The sequence below is a fragment of the Anser cygnoides genome, chromosome 4 (genome assembly GCF_040182565.1).
Source record: "Anser cygnoides isolate HZ-2024a breed goose chromosome 4, Taihu_goose_T2T_genome, whole genome shotgun sequence".
In the NCBI taxonomy this organism is placed as follows: Eukaryota; Metazoa; Chordata; class Aves; order Anseriformes; family Anatidae; genus Anser; species Anser cygnoides.
In genome coordinates, this window is record NC_089876.1 from 42,014,192 (window position 1) to 42,033,866 (window position 19,675).

Below are 19,675 nucleotides of genomic sequence, written 5' to 3' on the forward strand. Positions count from 1 at the left end.
ACACACTTTTTTTTGAAAAGTAATCAACTGAACTTTAAGCAGTAAACACAGATGTATACAGACTTCATACCAGTTTTTTTTCCTTTTTATTTTTAAACTGTACAGCTCTTAAAACTGTGCTTATTTAAAAATAAGAGAGCATTCTGTCAATTCTGTCTAATACACCTTAAAAAGAGAAAGCGATTTGTTTTTTTAAAACAAAAACTCCCCCATAGAAATGGGAAGAGGTTTAGAAAGTCAAGTTTAGAGATACCTTGAACAGTAAGATGTCATCATTCTACCATTCCATCAGAAAGTTATTTTGCTGTTGCAGGCAGGTTTCAATATGTATCTTCAGGACTGTCCTAGAAGGCAGTTGTCATGATTTAGGTAACTCTGCACAGCATCCAGCATCAGGGAGAACCTGTAACTTCCGTTCAGGGATGGGAACTGCTTGCTGATAATTGTTCTTGCCAGAACGTTAGAGGTAGGGATAATAACCTTAAAGGGAAGAAATGCAGAATTCAGCTCCGAACTGCCCTCTCTATAGCAACCTCTTCCATGAAGCAGAGTGATGGAGACACGAAGCCACAAACCTATTAGAGCAGGGTCATCTAGACAATCCTGACTCATGATAAGCACAGAGATAAAGAAACAACCAGAGAGCAGCTACCAGAAGGTTGTGGAAGCATGGTTCATATTTTTTTGATCAGAATTTCTAGAATACAGAAGCTCATTCCTGTCGATAACATATTTTAACCTGCAAAGTTTACACGAATTATGCTACTTTATTCGTAAGATATAAGACCCCATTTTCAGGCTACATTTTTCTAGACAGTGAGCAGGAAGGACTGTTTAAGATGCACTGCTCCAAATGCCTGCTTTATAAATACAACTGAACAGTGAAGTGATTGCTATAAAGATTCTCTCAACTGTGAACTTCATACTCATAGATAAACACCTAAAAGGAACATGGGGAATAAAGCATGTAATAAAAAAAACAGAGTATGCAATTAAGGAATCAAGTAACAAATTAATTACATTCAACCTCATCCTCAGTTTATCTAATTTGTAGGAATTAGATTATGTACTCAAAACCTCATTTGAAGAAGAATTAATTTTTTTTTTCCTTCATTCAATAGAAATGCATTTCTCTGCAGAGTACTGTTGAACAGGAATGAAAGCGTTCAAATTAGCTTGCGTGTCTGTATAGAAGGTTTGGATCCCTGTTATTTAAAAGTGACAGCTGACAAAAAGCACTACCACAAAAAGCTCAAACAACACTCTCAGATTCTTCCAAGTTTTGGAAGAAGATAAAATTGTCAGTACTAGGAAGTCAGACTTAGATCCAAATTATTTCGAACACCAAGCAGGAAGAAACCAAAGACATTTTTCTCCCAATGGCTGTCTGAACTAAGTTATCAAACGCAAAACTAGTGATATAGAGGCTAAAAGCAGAGACCGTGTGCAGATTTAGACAAGATATTTACATCTACTACAGATATTGGGGTGGAGAGGGCTCGAGGAGGAAGGGAAGAAATAAAATATAGAAATGAAAACCTCCATGAATAAACACCGGAAGCTTCCATTTTCTCCAGGCTGTTCTACAGTAAGAACAGAAATGCATTACTGAATGACATGAGAGCCCCATTCTTGCCAAATGAGTAATTGAAAACATCTCAGATGTGACCATACTTGAAGGACCAGCATGAGACCCCATATCATGGAAAAGCAAGAAGTCCAAAACTACCAATAAGGAAAGAAATGAGAACGGTTACAGCTACAGTGCACCTCCACAGCATCAACACACAGTCCAGCTGGTGCCATCTCCCGAAAGCCTTACTGAAAACCAAACACAGCCAGACTATAGACAACTTGTGTTGTGGAAAACCAGCCATGCACTCATTTCTCAAGGTATCATATGAAATCTGTCTGAAGTTTAAATGCACATCAACAATAGCCTGAAATAAACAAACAGATTGGCATCTACCTGTATGAGGTCAGGGGGAATTTATTCAGTTGAGATAGACAGTTTTTGTGTCAGTCTTAAATTTTAGTCCAAATTCAGATTCAGATCGTTTTTTTCTTTTGCCATTTCTGCCATTAGTAGCTTACCAATGCTTTTTATTAGTCCGTCACTCATTCATGATACATATGCACAAATGATCCTCAATGATTCCCCCCCAACTTTTTGCTACTAGGATGGAAAAAAATATTCTTTGTTCTAGAAAATAAACTATTAATTTTGTTAACCATAGTAGATTTACCTGAACAGTTCACTTATTTTTGAAAAAAAGGTACAGGAGTAGCTTAATTATAAAATCAATTATGGTAAAGAGGTTTTCAAGTGTGCCAAGTGTGAATAAGCATCAAGCTTAAACTCAAACCAGAAGTCTGTTATACCAGTAAACAACAACATGAATTGTGCTGCCCAGACTGGATCAAGCACTACCACATCAGTCCATAAGCTCTAACCACAGCCACAGGAGCCTACAGCATGAAGGGGACCCACCTAAGTAAACCATCTAAGAAGTTAGAAGACAGTTACGCGAAGTGTTTGCTCTTGTCCCCATGGACTCAAGTATACTGTCATGGTGAGCTAATATAGTCTGTCTTGTTAGTGACAGATATGCTGCATCTCTACAGATTCAGAGGCAGAAACCTTCACCAGATGCTTTACTCTCAACTGTCTACAGAGTTTCCAGAAGTGGTAGGAAGCTATACTGACATAACTTGTCTTAGAGTAGAGCGACAGATGAGTAGGTCTTCACTTCTCACATAACATGTAAGGATGAGAAATTCTGAACTTTCTTGCAGGTCGTTTATTTTTGTGTCTGTGACACTATTTGGATATATCTTGTCATTTCAAAATGACCAGACTCTCAGTTCAATAATCCTAGATACACTACTTGTGTTGTTTTTTGTTTTGTTTTGTTTTTTTAAAAAGAAAAGACAAAAATAGAAATACAAAATAAAATGCTTTAGTCTTTATTAGCAAGATGAGGTAAGGGAAAAAGCTGTATTTTCTTCCTGGTTTAAAATCTGCCAGATAAAACGTAGCATATTTATTTGTATTGCCTTTCCTAGGAATAATCCTTCTTTCTCAGTAGAAAATAGCTTGAACAGAAATAATTTTTATTTCACAACTAAGCAACACGTCAAATAAAAGCATATATATGTGTATATATATATATATATATATACACACACACACACACACAGCTTCTCCCCAGGCCACAGACTGCATAAATTTCCTAGCAGAGGCTATCAAGATTCCTTACAAAGGTCAAACTTCAGTGGTATTTAAACCCTCTGATTATTATTAATAGCCTGTGACTTGGCCCATGGTGCCTTTTCCATGACGTACCAGCCTTTTGCAATGCTAGCACAGAGCCCCATACATCTGCACAGCAGCCCAGGCGGAGCACTCAGCTGGCTTTCATCTCCGAGCCCACAGCCTTGCCCAGGACCCTGGGCCAAGCCCTGGCAGCTGGGGGACCAGCCTGCCACAGCTATGCTGCAACCACATCAAGCCAATTAGCTACACTTACACTCACAAAAGCAACAGCAACGTACCTTTAGAGTACACAGAATGTCACAGGATTTGAAGCTTTTGTTGCCTCGTATTTAATTCCCACCTACAATTTTCCCCGACCTACATTACTCAAGAATTAATTGAAATGTTTAAAGTGTTTAGTGTTAACACAGGTAAAAATAGACTTTTTCCATTTCCACATGGCCATCTTTTTGATTAGGCTAGACAAACACCTAAGTTTTAATCATGTCTGTTGAAGTGTTAATTATTTCATCGCCACAGGAATTCTGTTTGTGTCCTAATTAGTTTGTGAGCACAGTTCTCAATCTTAAAATTACTTCAAAAAAAATTTTGTAACTTACAGAATTGAGCTTTTTTCATAAGCTAGCTAACAAACTCTGATAACCAGCACCAGAAAGCCTCAGATCCTGTGCTCTTTGTGCGATTATACTATGATCATTGGTGAATAGAAATAGAAAGATTCCAAGACAAAATGCAGCCAATACCAATCCCTTAACACCATATGAAAAAATATAGGATTGGTCTTAAAAGTGGTCAGTGAGATCTGCAGGACCAATCAGTATTTTCAAGGTACTGGAAGCAAACTTTGCTCCGTCTACATCTGCACTGTAGATGAAAAAAAGAAAGTCTGATAGAAAAAAACTTCAGGAACATAAATGAGCTTCCATGAGCCTAACAAAAGCTGCCATATTTGTTCATTAAGGAGAAATGCACAGGAAGTCTGAAATATTCCAGTCAGTAACTTGGTTTCTGGTAGCTGCCACATGTTCAGCACTTCAGACATAATCCTTACTCCTTAAATCCTATATAAAATTTCCTAAAAGAAAAAAAAGACAGGGTTGACACATGTAAAAGAGGAAGCAGATACCCAAGAAAACCTATGCCATCATAATGCTTCCTCCTCTACTTTTTATTCCCTTTCTTCAGCCATCTTCACATAAGGAAAAAAAAAAAAAAAAAGATTTCTGTGTTACCTAATAACTCTTAGGGCAAACTAATCAACTTGCTAATAAACTTGGGGGTTGCTTGAGACTGCCATACCTGGCTATTCAAGTCAGGTTGAGCAGAGCAGAATCTGTCGAAGCATTAATAAAACACAGCCCAAATAACCCTGATTACTCACCACACTTGATAAAATAGCCTTGCTCCTCAAAACACCCAAACTTCCATCAGTATAAACAGATTGTATATTGCATTTATTTCCCTAAAACACCAGTTAGTTGGCCACTAACTGAATCCCATTACACCCCTGAACTGCATTGACATTAAAACTCACAATGTCCCATTAGATTTTAAGGCTGTTTGTTTAACTTTCCTATTTTTCTTGGAGATACACATAAGAAGGACTGGGTCAGCTAAAAGCAGTTCCACCTACTGATTCCAAAATGGTGTGTTGCTAGGTGTTCTACGAGAAGGTTTTTGTTTGTTTTGTCTTTTTAAGGGAACAAATGAGTTACTTCCCTTTCACCTCAACTTGGTATCATATCAGCAAGGCACTATCATCAAAATAACTCCTGCAAAAAGGAGACAGAGGGAACAGCTGCAGATTCTTCGTAATCGCTGGTAAATCTGCTCAAAGCAGTAGCACTGCATCCCCTGATCCCCACTCCAATGAAATCAAACCACCCAATACTGGTAGGACACAGGAGCTTGTCACTCAGGTACCACGCTGTGGTAGTATCTGCAATGCACTTAGCAGAAATAGAATTAATTGTCATCCTCTAAAGAGTTGATCCATTAGCACTCGTGTGTTAAGCTGTGATAAAACAGAGACATCACTGGCAATGCTGAGGCACATCTTCTCTCATGGGAATGCTTCAGAACGTTCTTATATTAGGAAAGCTTTTATACCCTTCTGAAACAGTACAGAGAGATCCATTTTTGTTTCATGAGCTTGTGTGTTCCACATCTGTTCTACTCTTTATAAATATTGCTCTAAAGGAAAGGTCACTGGCAGAACTCTAAGGATGCGTTCAATATCAAGCAAACTTTTTAAATAGTCAAGACAAGACAAAGTCTGAAACTTGGGGAAGTCAAGAGCAAACAAAAGGCCAGATGCATGTGATTAAAGAAACACACACCCAGGGTGTTAGCTAGAATTTTTATTGAGAGTTCAAGGAAAATCTTAAAGGAGGGGTGAGGGGGGAGGAGACAATGCTCTCCCAAACCCAGCAATTCTTTTTAATGCATCCAATATGCCATTAGTTCCTTCTTTCTATAAAGACAATATGTAGTGTGCATGACGTCAGCTACAAGTTCCCCACACACACATCTCTTATTTCTTCTAAACTTCTGTTAGGTGGGATAAAGCTCTAAGTATCATCAAGTGCAAGTTTGATTAATGCAGGTAAAATTTTCAGCTTTAAAAAAAGCATACAATAACCTAAATAAAAATAAAATGAAGTTAGTAACGTAACCAATCCTGTAATTTGCCTGTTATTAGTTTTACCAACATTCTACAAAAGCAGGCACATAATAGCAAATTTTAAATCTTTCTCTGACAAAACTCTTCTGCATTGACCAAATGAGTAGAAATTTATAATACAGAATAAAATAAAAAGAGAAAGCTCTAAAAGCAAATAATAGGAAGGTAAAGAGTTAACAGGTTTTACAGAGGAAGCCACATGTCACAAGTTTATTAGAGTTATCTGAACCATTCACCAAGTTTTACAAGGTCCTTCACCAATTGTTTGGAAAAACTACCCTGCAAAGGCATAAAGGGCAGAAGTCCTGCATTAACAGATGTCCAGGAATAAGGATGTGTATAGTGAGGTGATAACATTTGCTAATGCAATGAAAGAGACCCAAATCTGAAACTGAAGGCAGAGCTGTAGGGTCTCGCTACCCTCACAAACCAAGTGAAAATGTATTAAATAAAACTCAGTGCTGATAAGCGCAAGCTGTGCACGTGACAAAACACAACCACTTTTATAACACTGGACTTAAAATTAGCTATCACCACTCAGGAAATAACTTCTGGTGGCACTGTGAAGAGCTCAATTCTCAGAGTTGATGAGGAAAAAAAAAAAAAAAAGAAATAATAAATAGTAGTCGTTAATAGAGATAGTGAAGGAGAAAGCACTATTTTATCCTCAACACTCATTAGTTGCTACTGATAAACTAAATTTAAGGCTAGAATACAAAATTAACTTATAATTTAGAGACACTCAACTTATTCAAAGCAAAAGTCCCATTAAAATTCAGGGTAAGAGAAAGGTTTAGAAAACAAGGGCTTTTTTCCTTCTTGGTACAGCCAGGAGCCCATGGAAGCATGGCTACCCTTTGCTGCAATTTAGCTGAGCTCCTCTTTCCCTCAGTTTTCATGCCACCTTCCTAAAAAGCCTTCTAGTCCCAGTGTAACCAGGACCGTGTCCTCACCACATTTGTCCCCACGCCAATAAAAAAACAACCCATAGCAGTCACCTCTCATCCCCATCAAGTCATGGCAGCTGGCTTACAGTTAGGTTCTCCAGAAGAAGAAAATGGTCCCTTGCCTGAAGCATTTTTCAGCAGCCATAGTATATCCTCCTAACTCAGTCCAGCTCAGCGGAAAGAAAAGAAAGGGCGTGGGCAGAGCAAAACCACCCTTCATGCTTCACTTTGCAAAGGCAAGTAGCATAGATCAGGCTGCACTCAAACTTCAGAGCCACTGCAGTAGCAAGTACCACAGAAATTAAAAAAATAAAAATAAAATCAAAAGAAAAGTTGTTAGGATCATCTGGGATAGAATTCAAAGAGCAGCACACTGATGTATATATGTACATACAGCTCCTCTCCTCCCTTCTTCTAAAAACAGCCTTCACTAATGAGTAAGTATGTGGTGCAGCAAGCACTGACTAGCCAGAAGAGTCTTTGATGGTAGAAGCAAGATGCATCTACCACCAAGTTTCTCAGGCTGGCCGGTATCAATCGCTGTGCTGCTGTGAGATGATTCAAGCTTCTCTGGTTTCCCTTCTCTCACTATCCGGCTCAAAGAAGTCTAAACTGAGGTTAATCACCAGTCCCTGCCTTCAAAATCCTGTTTTAGACAAAAAATAAAAGCAAGCTTTGTCCTCAGTGAATTACTGCAGTAGAGTAGGTTTTCTTAGGATTAGCTAACATTAGCATAACGCTCATTTGGCTGGTAAACTACAACTTACTTGAAGAGATTGCTGCTGCCATCTACTGACAATTTATAAACAGGAGTACACAGTAATTTAAACAGTTATATTCTGAAAGCAGACAAATTTTTAAGTAGAGAAGCCCAGCATGCACAAGCTGGTAGCCAGACTACATTATTTGTCCAGCAGGATATAGAATCATGAACAATATTTCATGATTCTATGATTCATATCACACACAGGTTGCTTTCAGTGAAGAAATAGTTTAGCGACAGTGTCCTGACAACCTAGTTCCTGGTTTACTGCTTAATAAAAAAAAAAAAAAAAAGAGAGACTCAACCCATGTGTTTTGATTTTAGAAAGAGCTGGGGGGGGGGAAGGAAATGTGTGTGGGTTCCTTTAACTGCTATTCACTCAACATTAAAAAAAAAAATTAAGTATTCTATTTCAGAGCTCTAACTTCACATTTTCCTCTTAGAAGTAATAACCCAGTTCTGATGAACATCATCTGAAGTGTCATAATCAAGCGCTCTGATTGATAGTTTTATCTTCCTACCATCTCTGTCACTGGAACATGTTGTGAAGTGAAACAGTTCTGCAGGCCAAGCAGCTCTTCCACTTCTATTCAATACCACAATACGAGAACTTGTACTTCAAAACACAAAATCAAGTGTTTTCATGATTCTCTTCAGTGCAAGAGAGTGGAAGATTGAAGGATTATAGCAAGAGTCGTCGCTTAGTGTAGCATGCCTGTCCACTCATGTTATTAGTCTTTCTCCTTCCCTAGGTTTCTTTCATGTGTTAAGAAGTAATGCACTGAGATAACTGCAAACTATTTTGGTTGCAACCTACTCAGAGACTGCTACGTGTTGTCCACTCAGCGCTTGCCCATAGAGCTTCAAAGCCTTTCTTGCCTCCAATAACACACCCATCAGGTTTCTATTAGCAAAACCAGACAGGAAAGTTACTTTTGCAAGAACTAATTGATACAACCACATCTTATCTCTCCCAAGATCAGGAAAACAATCTTCCAGTAACTGAAAACACAAAGTAAGATGAACCCAGTTCAGAGTTTCAGGTGACAACGAGATAGAAAGGAAATGTTCCTTCTCTAAAAGAATCTGCAGAACAGACAGCGAAAACACGAATACTTAGAAACATATACCGATTAAAAGTGAGATGCTGAAGTCAATGGAACAAGTTACAGGAAGGGAAGTGATGTTCACTTCAGCCACCAAAAGCAATGGGAGGAAGAACTTGACAGGAAAGATTAAGCAGCTGTTTGATTCACGCTGAAATTGAATTCACGGCCAAATGCACAGGAAGAGATCTCTGAAAGGCAAGGTGAAAGCATAGTTTGGGCAAGCCAGTATTGAGGCAGATCTAGATGCAATTTAGCACTGAAGAATGTGCAGTTTTATCTTAATTTTTTTCCTCATATATACTTCAACTCTGGATACAGCACCCCATGAATCCTCCAAAGTAATAAACTTGAAGGAAGTAGTTGAAAATGACTGAGAGAAAGCAGAACAACAGAAATCAGAAGTGTCAGTTGTATGCAGGAACAAGATAGACACTTCTTAGCTCTTGTTAGAAAAGGTCATTCGAAGGAGATCAGTAAAACCCAGGATGCAACTGCAAAAGATGTTATCGTAAACAAAGTAGTAATAAAGTCCAGATATCAAAGAGAGTAACAGGCAAAGCAGGTGAGTTGAGGACAGGTAGGCACACAACAGGGAGGATTAAAGTATGCTTATCCCATAAAAGAGCTAGAGGAAAGAAAGATTAAGGAACAAGTTAAACAAGAGGTCAAAGTAGACACTAAAGAAAAGCAAGAGACAGAAAAGAATTATCAAAGCAGGCACAGGCTAAAAGGTCTGCCTCTGACAGCAGTGGAAGGGAAGGGAGGGCTTCGCTATCTGGAGAGTAAGTCAGTAATATCTGGAGGCAGGAAGGAGAAGCAGCAAGAGAGATGAAGGAATCAAAGACAGCAGGAAGGCAGTAGGGATTGCCAGGATCTTATTAAGCTGGGAGAAAAAGAGAAAGTCTTTCAGTTCATAGTAAAAATAGGAGTAAATACTCTCATAACACAGTAGTTATAAACTCCAAGTACTGTTGGAAATACAAGTGCCACAAGTCAGCTCGTATACCTCAGTGGCACTGCACAGGCCCTCAGTAACAAAAGCTCAGCGAGCACTTGCCATACCAAGGAAAAACAGCGTTCTGGTGCCACCGAGATGCAGTGGTCTGTGGGAGTGCTAAAACATATGGGTCTGGGATAGCACTACAACCACTTCAGAGCAATGTCTACTAAGGAAATCAAGGATTATGTTTGTCTACTCTGTGTTCTGCCCCAGTTGTTTCAGACAACTTCATGATCCCTGCATTATCTCTTCATGAGCAGTGTGAAGACAGCAGCTTCCTCCCTCCAGACACTGCATTGGCATTATCTACATCATGGTGTTTTAAGTGGCAATATGGGTATCACAACTGTCAACACTTAAACTAAAAAGTTATAGCATGGAGTTCTCTGCATAACATTCTTCTAATCCAGTGTGGCTAAAAACCTTGAACAGCCTTAAAAAACAACAACAAAACCCACTAACGACTATTTAAATTAAGGCATGCGATCAGACATTCTCAAGTGCCTTTACAACACAACAGAGATCCCACAACTAGTCATTTAAAAATAGGCCCAGCTTAAGTAAGGGACTTAAAACATACCAAGACATCTCACTGATCTGCACACGTGACTACAGTTACAGGATTCAATATGATATGAAGGTAGAATAAGAAGCCTACAATGCAGGATCCCTTCTCTCAACAGAACCCAATTCATCTGAGTTCCTCACTGAACACTGCCTGATATTTAACTTACATATAAATGTATGCACTTTTATATACATACAAAAACCTCATTCCAACAGCATGACAACGATCCACATCTCAGTTAAGCGCAGGCACAAGTACACATGTAGCTGGGGCTGAGAATGCTCCAAAATACACAAAAGCTTTTGGGCTGTGGAAGGGGTGTTACAGTTTTCAGATCTGCCTGGGCCACGCTTCTGCCATTTTCTACTTCCTACTGCAAATCTAAGTCTTTCCAGACCAGCAACAACATATTTCACTGAAGCTTACCGAATGTTACGTTACAGACATGGAATCACTTGGCTGCTTCTTACCTTACAGACATTGCAAAACATGGCCACAAACAATATCATACGTGCAATATTTAGCCAAAAAACACATCAGCAATGACATTAAATCTCAAAACAATGCTACACTGCACAGCAACCCTGACTCTGGCTGCTCAGACATTGACACTTAAACTGATACAGAGCATGCTCTAGAAAACTGAAACCACTACTGAAAAATGGTTTCAAAGAAGTACATCCTTAGCCAGGAGAGTCACTTTTATTTCAATATGCCCCGGAGAGATGGCTAACTTACAGAACGCTAAGCCACACGTGCACTCATGCACGCACACACAGAAAACTCCATAGTCCAACGGAACAGAAAAGACTCCAAAGCTTCAATAGAAATAAAGCAATCTCACACGGTAAGAATACTTGAAAGGTAACAAATTAGAAAGGAGAATACTAAACCTATATGGCTAAGCTGAAATGCTGGAGATACCTTGTGAATGCCCATCCGAATGCAGAAAAGATTGACACACATTCCCACACTTTTACAGCCAAACTTACATATACTAATGCCATGAGAACTTGAGTAACGGTTTTCACGGCTGCATTACAATGTAGTTCACATGTGAACCTCAGAAGCGTGTCATTATCCTATTGTTTCTACCTTGCACATGGTTCTCTGGTTATTGATTTATGAGCCAACCTGCAATCTTTGAGGCTTTTCTTCCAACTGTTAATAATACATTAGAGTTGTGATAAATACTGTAACAACATAATTTATGTTAAGCTTTCACAAACATTGCAAGAAAGCTTGCGATTATTGACAGCACCACCATTTAGATTTGCTCATTACTCTCTTCTGCAAAATTTTAAGCCCAACAACGCATTCAGTTTAAGGCAATTCATTACAAAAGCAGTCTCAAAACATTCACCACTGTTTACCTAATATATTAACACCTCAGACATCAGGTGTATTATCATATTCCAATTTACACCTGTGCAGTTGTCTGCTATTTCTTCAGAGCACATCCCGTGTTTTCAGGGGGTTCAGAACCAAGCACAGAGATTCACTGCAGCATGAACATGTCATGCAAGTTTGCTACCACAACAATTTCTAGATTAGAGGAAAAAGACAGGTTCATGATTATATACATGTAATATGACTACCAATTTACGGTACTTTCAGCACTCGTAACAGCTTTTATTTTAAATATTGTCAACCATATAACTAGGCTTCTTTCCTTCTACATGATTTTTTTAAATCAATACATTATAGAAGTCTTAAAAGGCAAGCATTCACACACACACAAAAAAAAGTGTCCAAAGTATCAAAAAATCAGCACGAGATTATTGAGCTAGCGCATGGACACAGTGACGTAATAGACTGGAATGGTTACTTCTATATAATCACCAAACTGGAAACCAAGGAAGATTTACACAACAGACACTAATGACTCTGACAGAGAACCCACTAGACAGTATTGATCACAATTCCACTTTTAAATTCCTAAATACATATTCAAAGCTAAGTAGGAATGTCAAAATGTTTACTCACTAGAACATAATGGACCCTCTGGAGCTATTACTGAGGAGCAAAACCATAATTGTCCTTTTTAATATATCTTTTTATGTGTAGATTTGCAAAGTAATTTGCAAAACCAGCTAAGTATCAGCACTACGATTTGGGAATATCAGCATATGGGAAAATTAACCATAGATGGGTTAGGTGTTGTTTTTTTTTCTTTACCTCAGCAACAATCATTCCAAATTCACACAACATTTTCTTAGCAAACAGGTTTTTGTGGGTTTCTTTTGTTTTGTTGGTTGTTTGTTGTTTTTCCCCTCATCCACAGGTGCGAGAGGAAAAAAAAGCAAAAAATAGCACTGAATTGGGGTGAGGACTAGACAAGACTGAGAAAGGTTAAAATACTCTGTTTGCTTCTTTCTTAGAAAAAAAATATTCTAAAGGACCTATGAAAAGCAAAGAGCAAGGAAATGACACAGCATGACATTTAGTAAGAAACAAGTTGCAGTGTTCTTGAAAAATTAGATATAAAAGAATATCATTGCTATAAATTCTCATCTGCAATTGAAAACAAGTAAAGCCAGTACATAATACTGCAATTCTCAAAGAGGCTTGAAACTTGAAATCAAAAGTCCCCTATGTCAATGAAAAAAGGTGCATAGATCTACAACACTTATTATAGGCATTAGCAACTGTTACACAGCTGTCTTCATCCCTGTTTCCCACTTGCACGGCCTCTAAAATAAAAACACCACCCAGACTGGAACTGTCTAAAATTTAAGTAAATTAAACTCATCCCACAGGCTTTCAATGAGGTACAGTATTTTGGACTCCCACTTGGTGTCCAAAATAACCAACTCCATTGCTAAACCAAGGGAAATAAGTAGCTTTATCATGCCCAATAGGTTATTCTATTGCATGCAGATATGATAAAGTGAAAGAATAAACCACATATTTTCCCTGCACTGAAAATGTACTGCTGTGCTACTTACGATTTACAGCACCCAGAAGTCAGGAGGCCTCCTTGGCAATTTTATAGCCCAGATTCCTCATATACAAGTAGTATAATTTATGTACATTTGAACTAGAATGAGAGTCTGTCATTAAACTATAAGCATTTGTGTATGCAGACACACACGTGCCTTTGACAGCAATTAATGAATATCAGCAAATCAGTCTTCATTTCATGACAGCAACTTCTGAAAGTAACTGCTCAGCATTCAGATGAGCTTCCAGAACAGTTACTTTTCTTCCATGTCGAGCCATAAGAAGCTGAATCAGGTTCCAGTAACAAAAATAGGAGTGCAGCTTTAACAGCGCTGTTCTGGGTACATCGTTCACGCACCACATCTCCTGAGTATAGCAGAGGTTTCAGTAGGATATTTAAAAACATAAAATTGGTGGCTATGCCTATTATTTAAGATGCGTAACTTTTATGAGACAAGACTATTTTCAGTTGTTTATTATACTAGCAAACTACATTCCCAAACTCTAAAACTGATTTTGTGTGTCAAATATCGCTTCAGATGGGATCCCCTCTTCATTTCTAAAATGAAATAAGGAAAAAATACAGGGTACACTCCCATCTGTTCTTGCAGCAAATTACTTCATTTTTACATAGTATGACTATAAATTGCATTCTTTCGAGTAGGGATTTGAGATTTGACAGAGATCTTTGTCACAGAAGCTATCCTTTATGGTACCCAACAGTAGAAACTTCTGAAAGTGACTATTCAACAAATTCCTAGAATGTAAGTCCACTAGGAAGTGCTGTATCATTTAGTTTGATATATTTCACATCCCTGTCCTTCAATCACTCAGTAGTCTCTGTACCAAGTCTAATAAATTCAGACATTTTTATGATGAGATACAGTGGGTGCTCAATGTACTGTTTTTTTTTTTTTTTTTTTTTTTTTAGCAACCAGTCATCCTGTGGTAATTATTTGAATTTGTCCAACTTCACTTCCAGGTTTCACCCTTATTGTGACCTTCTTAAAGTACCCGATAAAACAGCCCTGTGAAAACACTTGGATATTCAACGAGTCACCACTCATCTTTTTGATAAGCTTATACTTGTCACATCTCCTGGTAAAGGTATTTAATCATATTTGTAGCTTCCTTCCATACGTAACCTTTGCAAATTTTGAAACTTGTTTAAACCAGGCAACCAAAGAGAGATGCAGTTTTCTAATGCTGACCTAGACATAAAGATCACCCACATTAGGTATGTAATTGATTCAGTCAAACCACAGCATTTCAACAGGAATTTCCTTTCGTTCACTGCAAGCCTAAACCATTTCAGTAACAAACCATTAATTTATCTCTCCCCAGGTTTCTCAACGCGGTTTTGCATTTGAACATTGAGTGGACCTAGTTTGATCAGCGTATCAACCAGCCCTCTGAGATCAGCAGATATGCATCATTACATCCATATGCACCTCATCTGCGTATTTAAAAACCACAACCACACAACACATGAAGCTGAGTACCAATCCACACTAAATCCTCTAGTATAGTTAGATTGGCTCTGGAAATTTAAATAGCAAACCGGTAGCTACATTAGCTTTCAGCAAAACTCTTATCCCTCTCTTCACAGCTGCAGAGTTGATCAAAATATTTCTAGAAACTGTTTTTACAAAATGCCAGAGGCTCCCATGAAATTAGGGCACTTGAAGGAACATGGGGCAAGACGCAGTCTCAAACTCAAAGCCCTTTGCTAAAAATAGTTTCTGCAAGTCATACAGCAGAATAAGATATGAGGGTGTGACAAAGGGATGTCACGGCCTTGAGTTTACTTTCACGTACAGAAAACTTGCATGCCCTTTCACCATCCAAGGGAATGCAGCCACATGGCACTCGAGCCACAGAAATCTGTATCATTTTGTTTGCATACATACAGAAACCTATCACATGCTCCTTAACAGTGCTTTGAAAGCAAATACTCCTTTAAAATTAGACCACATGTACAGTTACCAGTATATTAAAAATAAGCCACTACATCATGTTGAAAACCTTTCAAACAGGATATACAATCTGTCAAGCTGTATTATTGTTTCAATTCAATAGCTGGTCCATACAGTACAGAAATATCTTAAGAGACAACCATAAAATACTTAGTTAACACCAGGTAAGTGTCTCAAGCCTTGTACAGTCCCCTAATTCTTCACAACTCCATGCTATTTTCACCCAAGTACAGAAGCAGTGTTCAGAATATCAGACAGAAAGGCTACAAAAGTAGTTCCACTCTTAGTACTTGTTCCTTACAGAGGATGAGAGGATGAGTTGCCTCAACTTCTATTAAACCCAAAGGCAAACGAGGGCACTCGGCATCTCCTGCAAGACTTCCATTATGTGTCAGGGTCAGACCCTATTTTAATAGGCTCTTCATTCTAGGTAAATAATTGCTCTTTACATCAAAGCAAAGTACTCATGCATAAAGGAGGAGAAAATAATCCAACACTTCATAGCAAATTCAGTTACAAAACAACACTAAAAACTGTATTGGACTCTCAAACTGCGTCTTGAACACTAGCACAATACCTCATTGAAGCTGTGAAATTTTTGCTTTCATTATTCCTGCAGATCTGATGGAGAAATTCTGGATTTAAAGCTGTGTATGTTATGAGCAAAACCTGGCTATAGACTCTTTATGATTCAGCCAAAGAATGTTGATATCATGAAGAATACCTGGTGTTATAGAAGACAAACAATAGATTTTTTTTCATCTCTACTATTCTAATAATAGGAATTTTTGTCTCTAAAAGCATAATGCCAATAGCTATCATGAAAAAGGATTACTCAAGTTCATACAGATTAAACTAACACATCAAGAAAAGCAGTAGGAAAATGAATTACCTTATTTTTCATTAGAAAGAGCAGATTTCCTTTCAGTCGGCACCATCTCTCTCTCGGTTCTGTATGCAAAGAAGTAAGAGATTAATAAAAACAACCTTTTGTCTTCACACATTAAATGCTTCTTAAAGAAAATGCATTAGTAATAAAGGTCAGAAAAGAAAATCATTAACAACCAAAAAAAGCCAGCTTCACTCAGCAGCTGCCTATGTACAACATGCTGTTAAATGCCAGATAACTTCCCAGAAGGTTTTTCTACTCTGCAGCTGAAAGAATTGGTGACTGCAGCAGACACTCCACTGTGTTTTCTCTGCTTCTCTGCTTTTTCCTCACACGGGAGCAGAAACAGCCACTTTAGCACGGTACAGCTTTTGCTTCCATCATTGGAAGAGATGAAGTATAATCCTTTTTAAGGCACGAAAAAATTTACTGTTTACTTAGATTAAGACATGCTCATCTGGATTTCCAGTTTTTAGAAAGTAGCAAGTAAGCAAATGCGACCTAAATATTTACAGTAAGTTCACTATTACTATTTTACTGCACTTTTTAAAAAGTTGAAATGAAAACAACATATTTGTGCTTATACACAAATAGATGCATGTAATCCAACTTTTAAGAAAAGGGAATTTTTCAGAACTTCGGGGTGGGTGAAAAAAAGCTATTCTTACCAGCCATTTTTTTTAATTACATCTTTTTTTCTTATTTTGGAAAAAGAAAAAGCACTTCATTATCCAGCTATAGGTATAGACAGCTAGATATAGCTATTATGAACGTCTCATAAGCAAATATAATATCTTTCAACAAACCCTGCATCATTTTAGCATTTCCTAGAAAATAAAGAATATTTAGCATAAGGGTTGTTTTTTTTGTTGTGGCTGTGACATTTTTGGTAGTGAGCTGGTGGGTGTTGTAGGGTGGTTTGTGGGGGTATTTTTTTTGGTTTTGTTTGTTTGTTTGTTTTTTTGAGAAAGAGGACATGTGAAACCCCATGCCTCCAGACAGCAGCCAACCATTAACTGATAGAAAGTTGGAAAAACAGCAGTACCGCAAGGACATGGTTGTTCCACAGCTGCCTCCAAGGAACTCTTGCACTTCCCTCTATGCTGGCCACCATTAGAGGCTTATTACTGACCAGGGAGGTGTCTTGTTACAGTAAATAAATAAAATTCTTGTTTCCTCTTGGTAATTTTAATTAAGATGTTTCAATAGGGAACACTTCAAAGTCTGAACAGCTTTCTCCCACAAGTGGAAGACTTGGTCCCAGACACTGCGACTTAAAGTTAACTGATTTCAGCTGTATGCCAGGTTTGGTGGTTTTGCGTTGTTTTTAGGTGGGGGATGATATTATTAATAATAGTTATTTTAGAAAGATTCATGTTGATGGATCTTCCCAAACCTACTGAAGTACAAAACCAAAAGTAATACACATTAATGCTCATCCACCAACTAAAATCTAAACCAAGTTATCACAGCTTCGTCTGATGTTTTACAGCAGAAGTATGGGACTCTGCTTAGACTACATGCCACCTTCCAGAACCCTGCAAGCATCAGCAGAAGAAAGGAAGCATCACAGACACACTGCAGATGCCTCTAGTAAAAGGTATATTTAAATAAGAATTGTGAAAGTCACTACCTCGTAACAGCATGAAAAATAGGCCCAACAATTAGTCATATTTAGCAATGACAAGTCTCTCAATGGATAGTACATACAGTGACTTAAACCCTTCTCTCAAGAGGTCCTAATCTGAATGCTGGGAGTCAGAAGGATTTACTGGGCAGTAGGATCATTCTATGCATGCCTAGTTTCTTAAAGATCTTCCTAAAAATCAACTAGCACTGACAATGCTAGCAACAGGAAATCAGGCTACATGAATGCTTGGTCTATCTGTGGTCAATCAAAAGGTTTTTAGCAGCAATGCTAGCACTCAGTGTATGACTCAGTGCATAAAAACCCAGCACACCATCAAAAACATCAGATATTCATTGGACACAGTCTGATAATGCTGCCTGCAATGAGAACACAGGGACAGAACCCCACTGAGAAACCCCAAAGCAGCCAGAAGAGGATGCTCACCAGTACTCTGTCCAGAAAGCTTGCTGAATCCTCCATAGGAGACTGGTTATCAACTTACCTCATCATTACAAAACGTATAGAATACTCTGAAAGCATAGCACAACAGTTTTTGGCCCCTTATCATAACCAAGTCTATGCCTTTTTTTACCCTAATAAAATCAAAGTAAATGCATCTCAGTGAAGATCAGTTCAGACAAGAGAAAATAAAACATTTACTGTTGCTGAAATTATTGTATTAGAAATGATTTTACAGCTAAATAGGAACTATTTCCTAACAACTACCAAGGGAACAGACATTTGTTCAAGCTTACTGGAAATAGAAAGACATTTAAAACATGATCATAAAAGCCAGAAGAAACCTGCAAAGGAGGTGGAAAGTGAGCAATAAAAAATCTTATGACAAAAGAAAATGCAGTTTTTGCAGGATAGGACCTGAAGAGCTGGATAACACTAGGTACAGCAACTAATAACTGGTGACTTGAAGCCACTAGTTAGAAAAATTCTTTTCACTGAAGAAAAAATAGTTTTAAGGCCCGAGTACTGTTTGTCAGTTATATAACAAAGGATACTTGAAAACTTGAGTAAACTAAAGAGCTGTTTTTAAATGTCCTTATTTAGAATGGTATTTAGCATCACTCAAGCATCAGTAATGAAGAAAACTGAAGACACTGAGACGTATGTGATTAGTGAAACTGTAAGCTGACAGCTGCAGCAAACATGCACATCAACCACAGGTAGTTTTCAACTCAAGTCATTTTTACCTATTAGTTTTTCATCCCCGACCAGTCTGCAGATCTTCAGTTTTCCTTCCTTGTCAAAACAACCTGATGGTCGCTTGGCCAGCAAAGCCAGATCTTTAGCATTGAACCTCATTGAGTTGCCAGGGAAGAAGATGAAGACAAGCAAATGATGGAGGACAATAACGGTGCTAGTTAGTTTGTTGAAGAGCAAAACCTAAGCAGCAGATATGAAGGCCAACTGAAATATTAAAAAAAAAAAAAAAAAAATGTTGCTGTTTATTGTGATTTCGTTTGTGTTATGCACTCCAAGCACTGATTTCTTTCATAGTATGGAATCTGTACAAGAAATAAGGAAAAAGCCCTATGTCAAAAAATAAGCCATCTTTTCCCCATATACACGCTTGTTTGTGTTTGTTTGGTGGCTTTTAAAAAAAAAAAAATTAAATTAAGTTTAGCTTTCCAGTGCCCCTATAACGTCATGCTGAAATTGTAATTTGATGCATTATTTCCACAATTTAACACCACCACTAATATATTTTGGCTATAGGCACGTAATAAATAGAAAGTTCAAATATGCCATCATGTGACATTGTAAAGGGGAAGACTGCCTTGCTCTTCCATCTCCTTCACAGGAACAGTAACTCTAAAAGAATACCAAGTGTAAACTCTTGGAACTTATCACTTATTCAAGTATTCACGTTGTGTT

At 37.9% G+C, this 19,675-nt stretch overlaps 1 protein-coding gene across 9 annotated transcripts in view; it reads right to left on the reverse strand.

Annotated features, from left to right (window-relative positions):
• The window catches only part of INPP4B (inositol polyphosphate-4-phosphatase type II B), a 294,090-nt gene that overhangs the window by 236,754 nt on the left and 37,661 nt on the right, over positions 1-19,675 (reverse strand). For 2 of the 9 annotated variants that reach the window (XM_048074995.2, XM_013197796.3), the window contains exons 1-2: positions 18,991-19,222; positions 16,159-16,217 (exon numbers count right to left, since the gene is read on the reverse strand). The exons of 1 other annotated variant lie outside the window; for it this stretch is intronic. In XM_048074995.2, the coding sequence (XP_047930952.2) occupies positions 16,159-16,217; positions 18,991-19,102 (171 nt within the window). In that variant the 5' untranslated portion in view covers positions 19,103-19,222. Of the gene's footprint in view, positions 1-253; positions 481-6,993; positions 7,015-16,158; positions 16,218-18,990; positions 19,224-19,675 lie in introns of those variants that run through there. 6 more of the 9 variants (XM_048074997.2, XM_066996676.1, XM_013197801.3 and 3 more) reach the window with 5 other exon arrangements.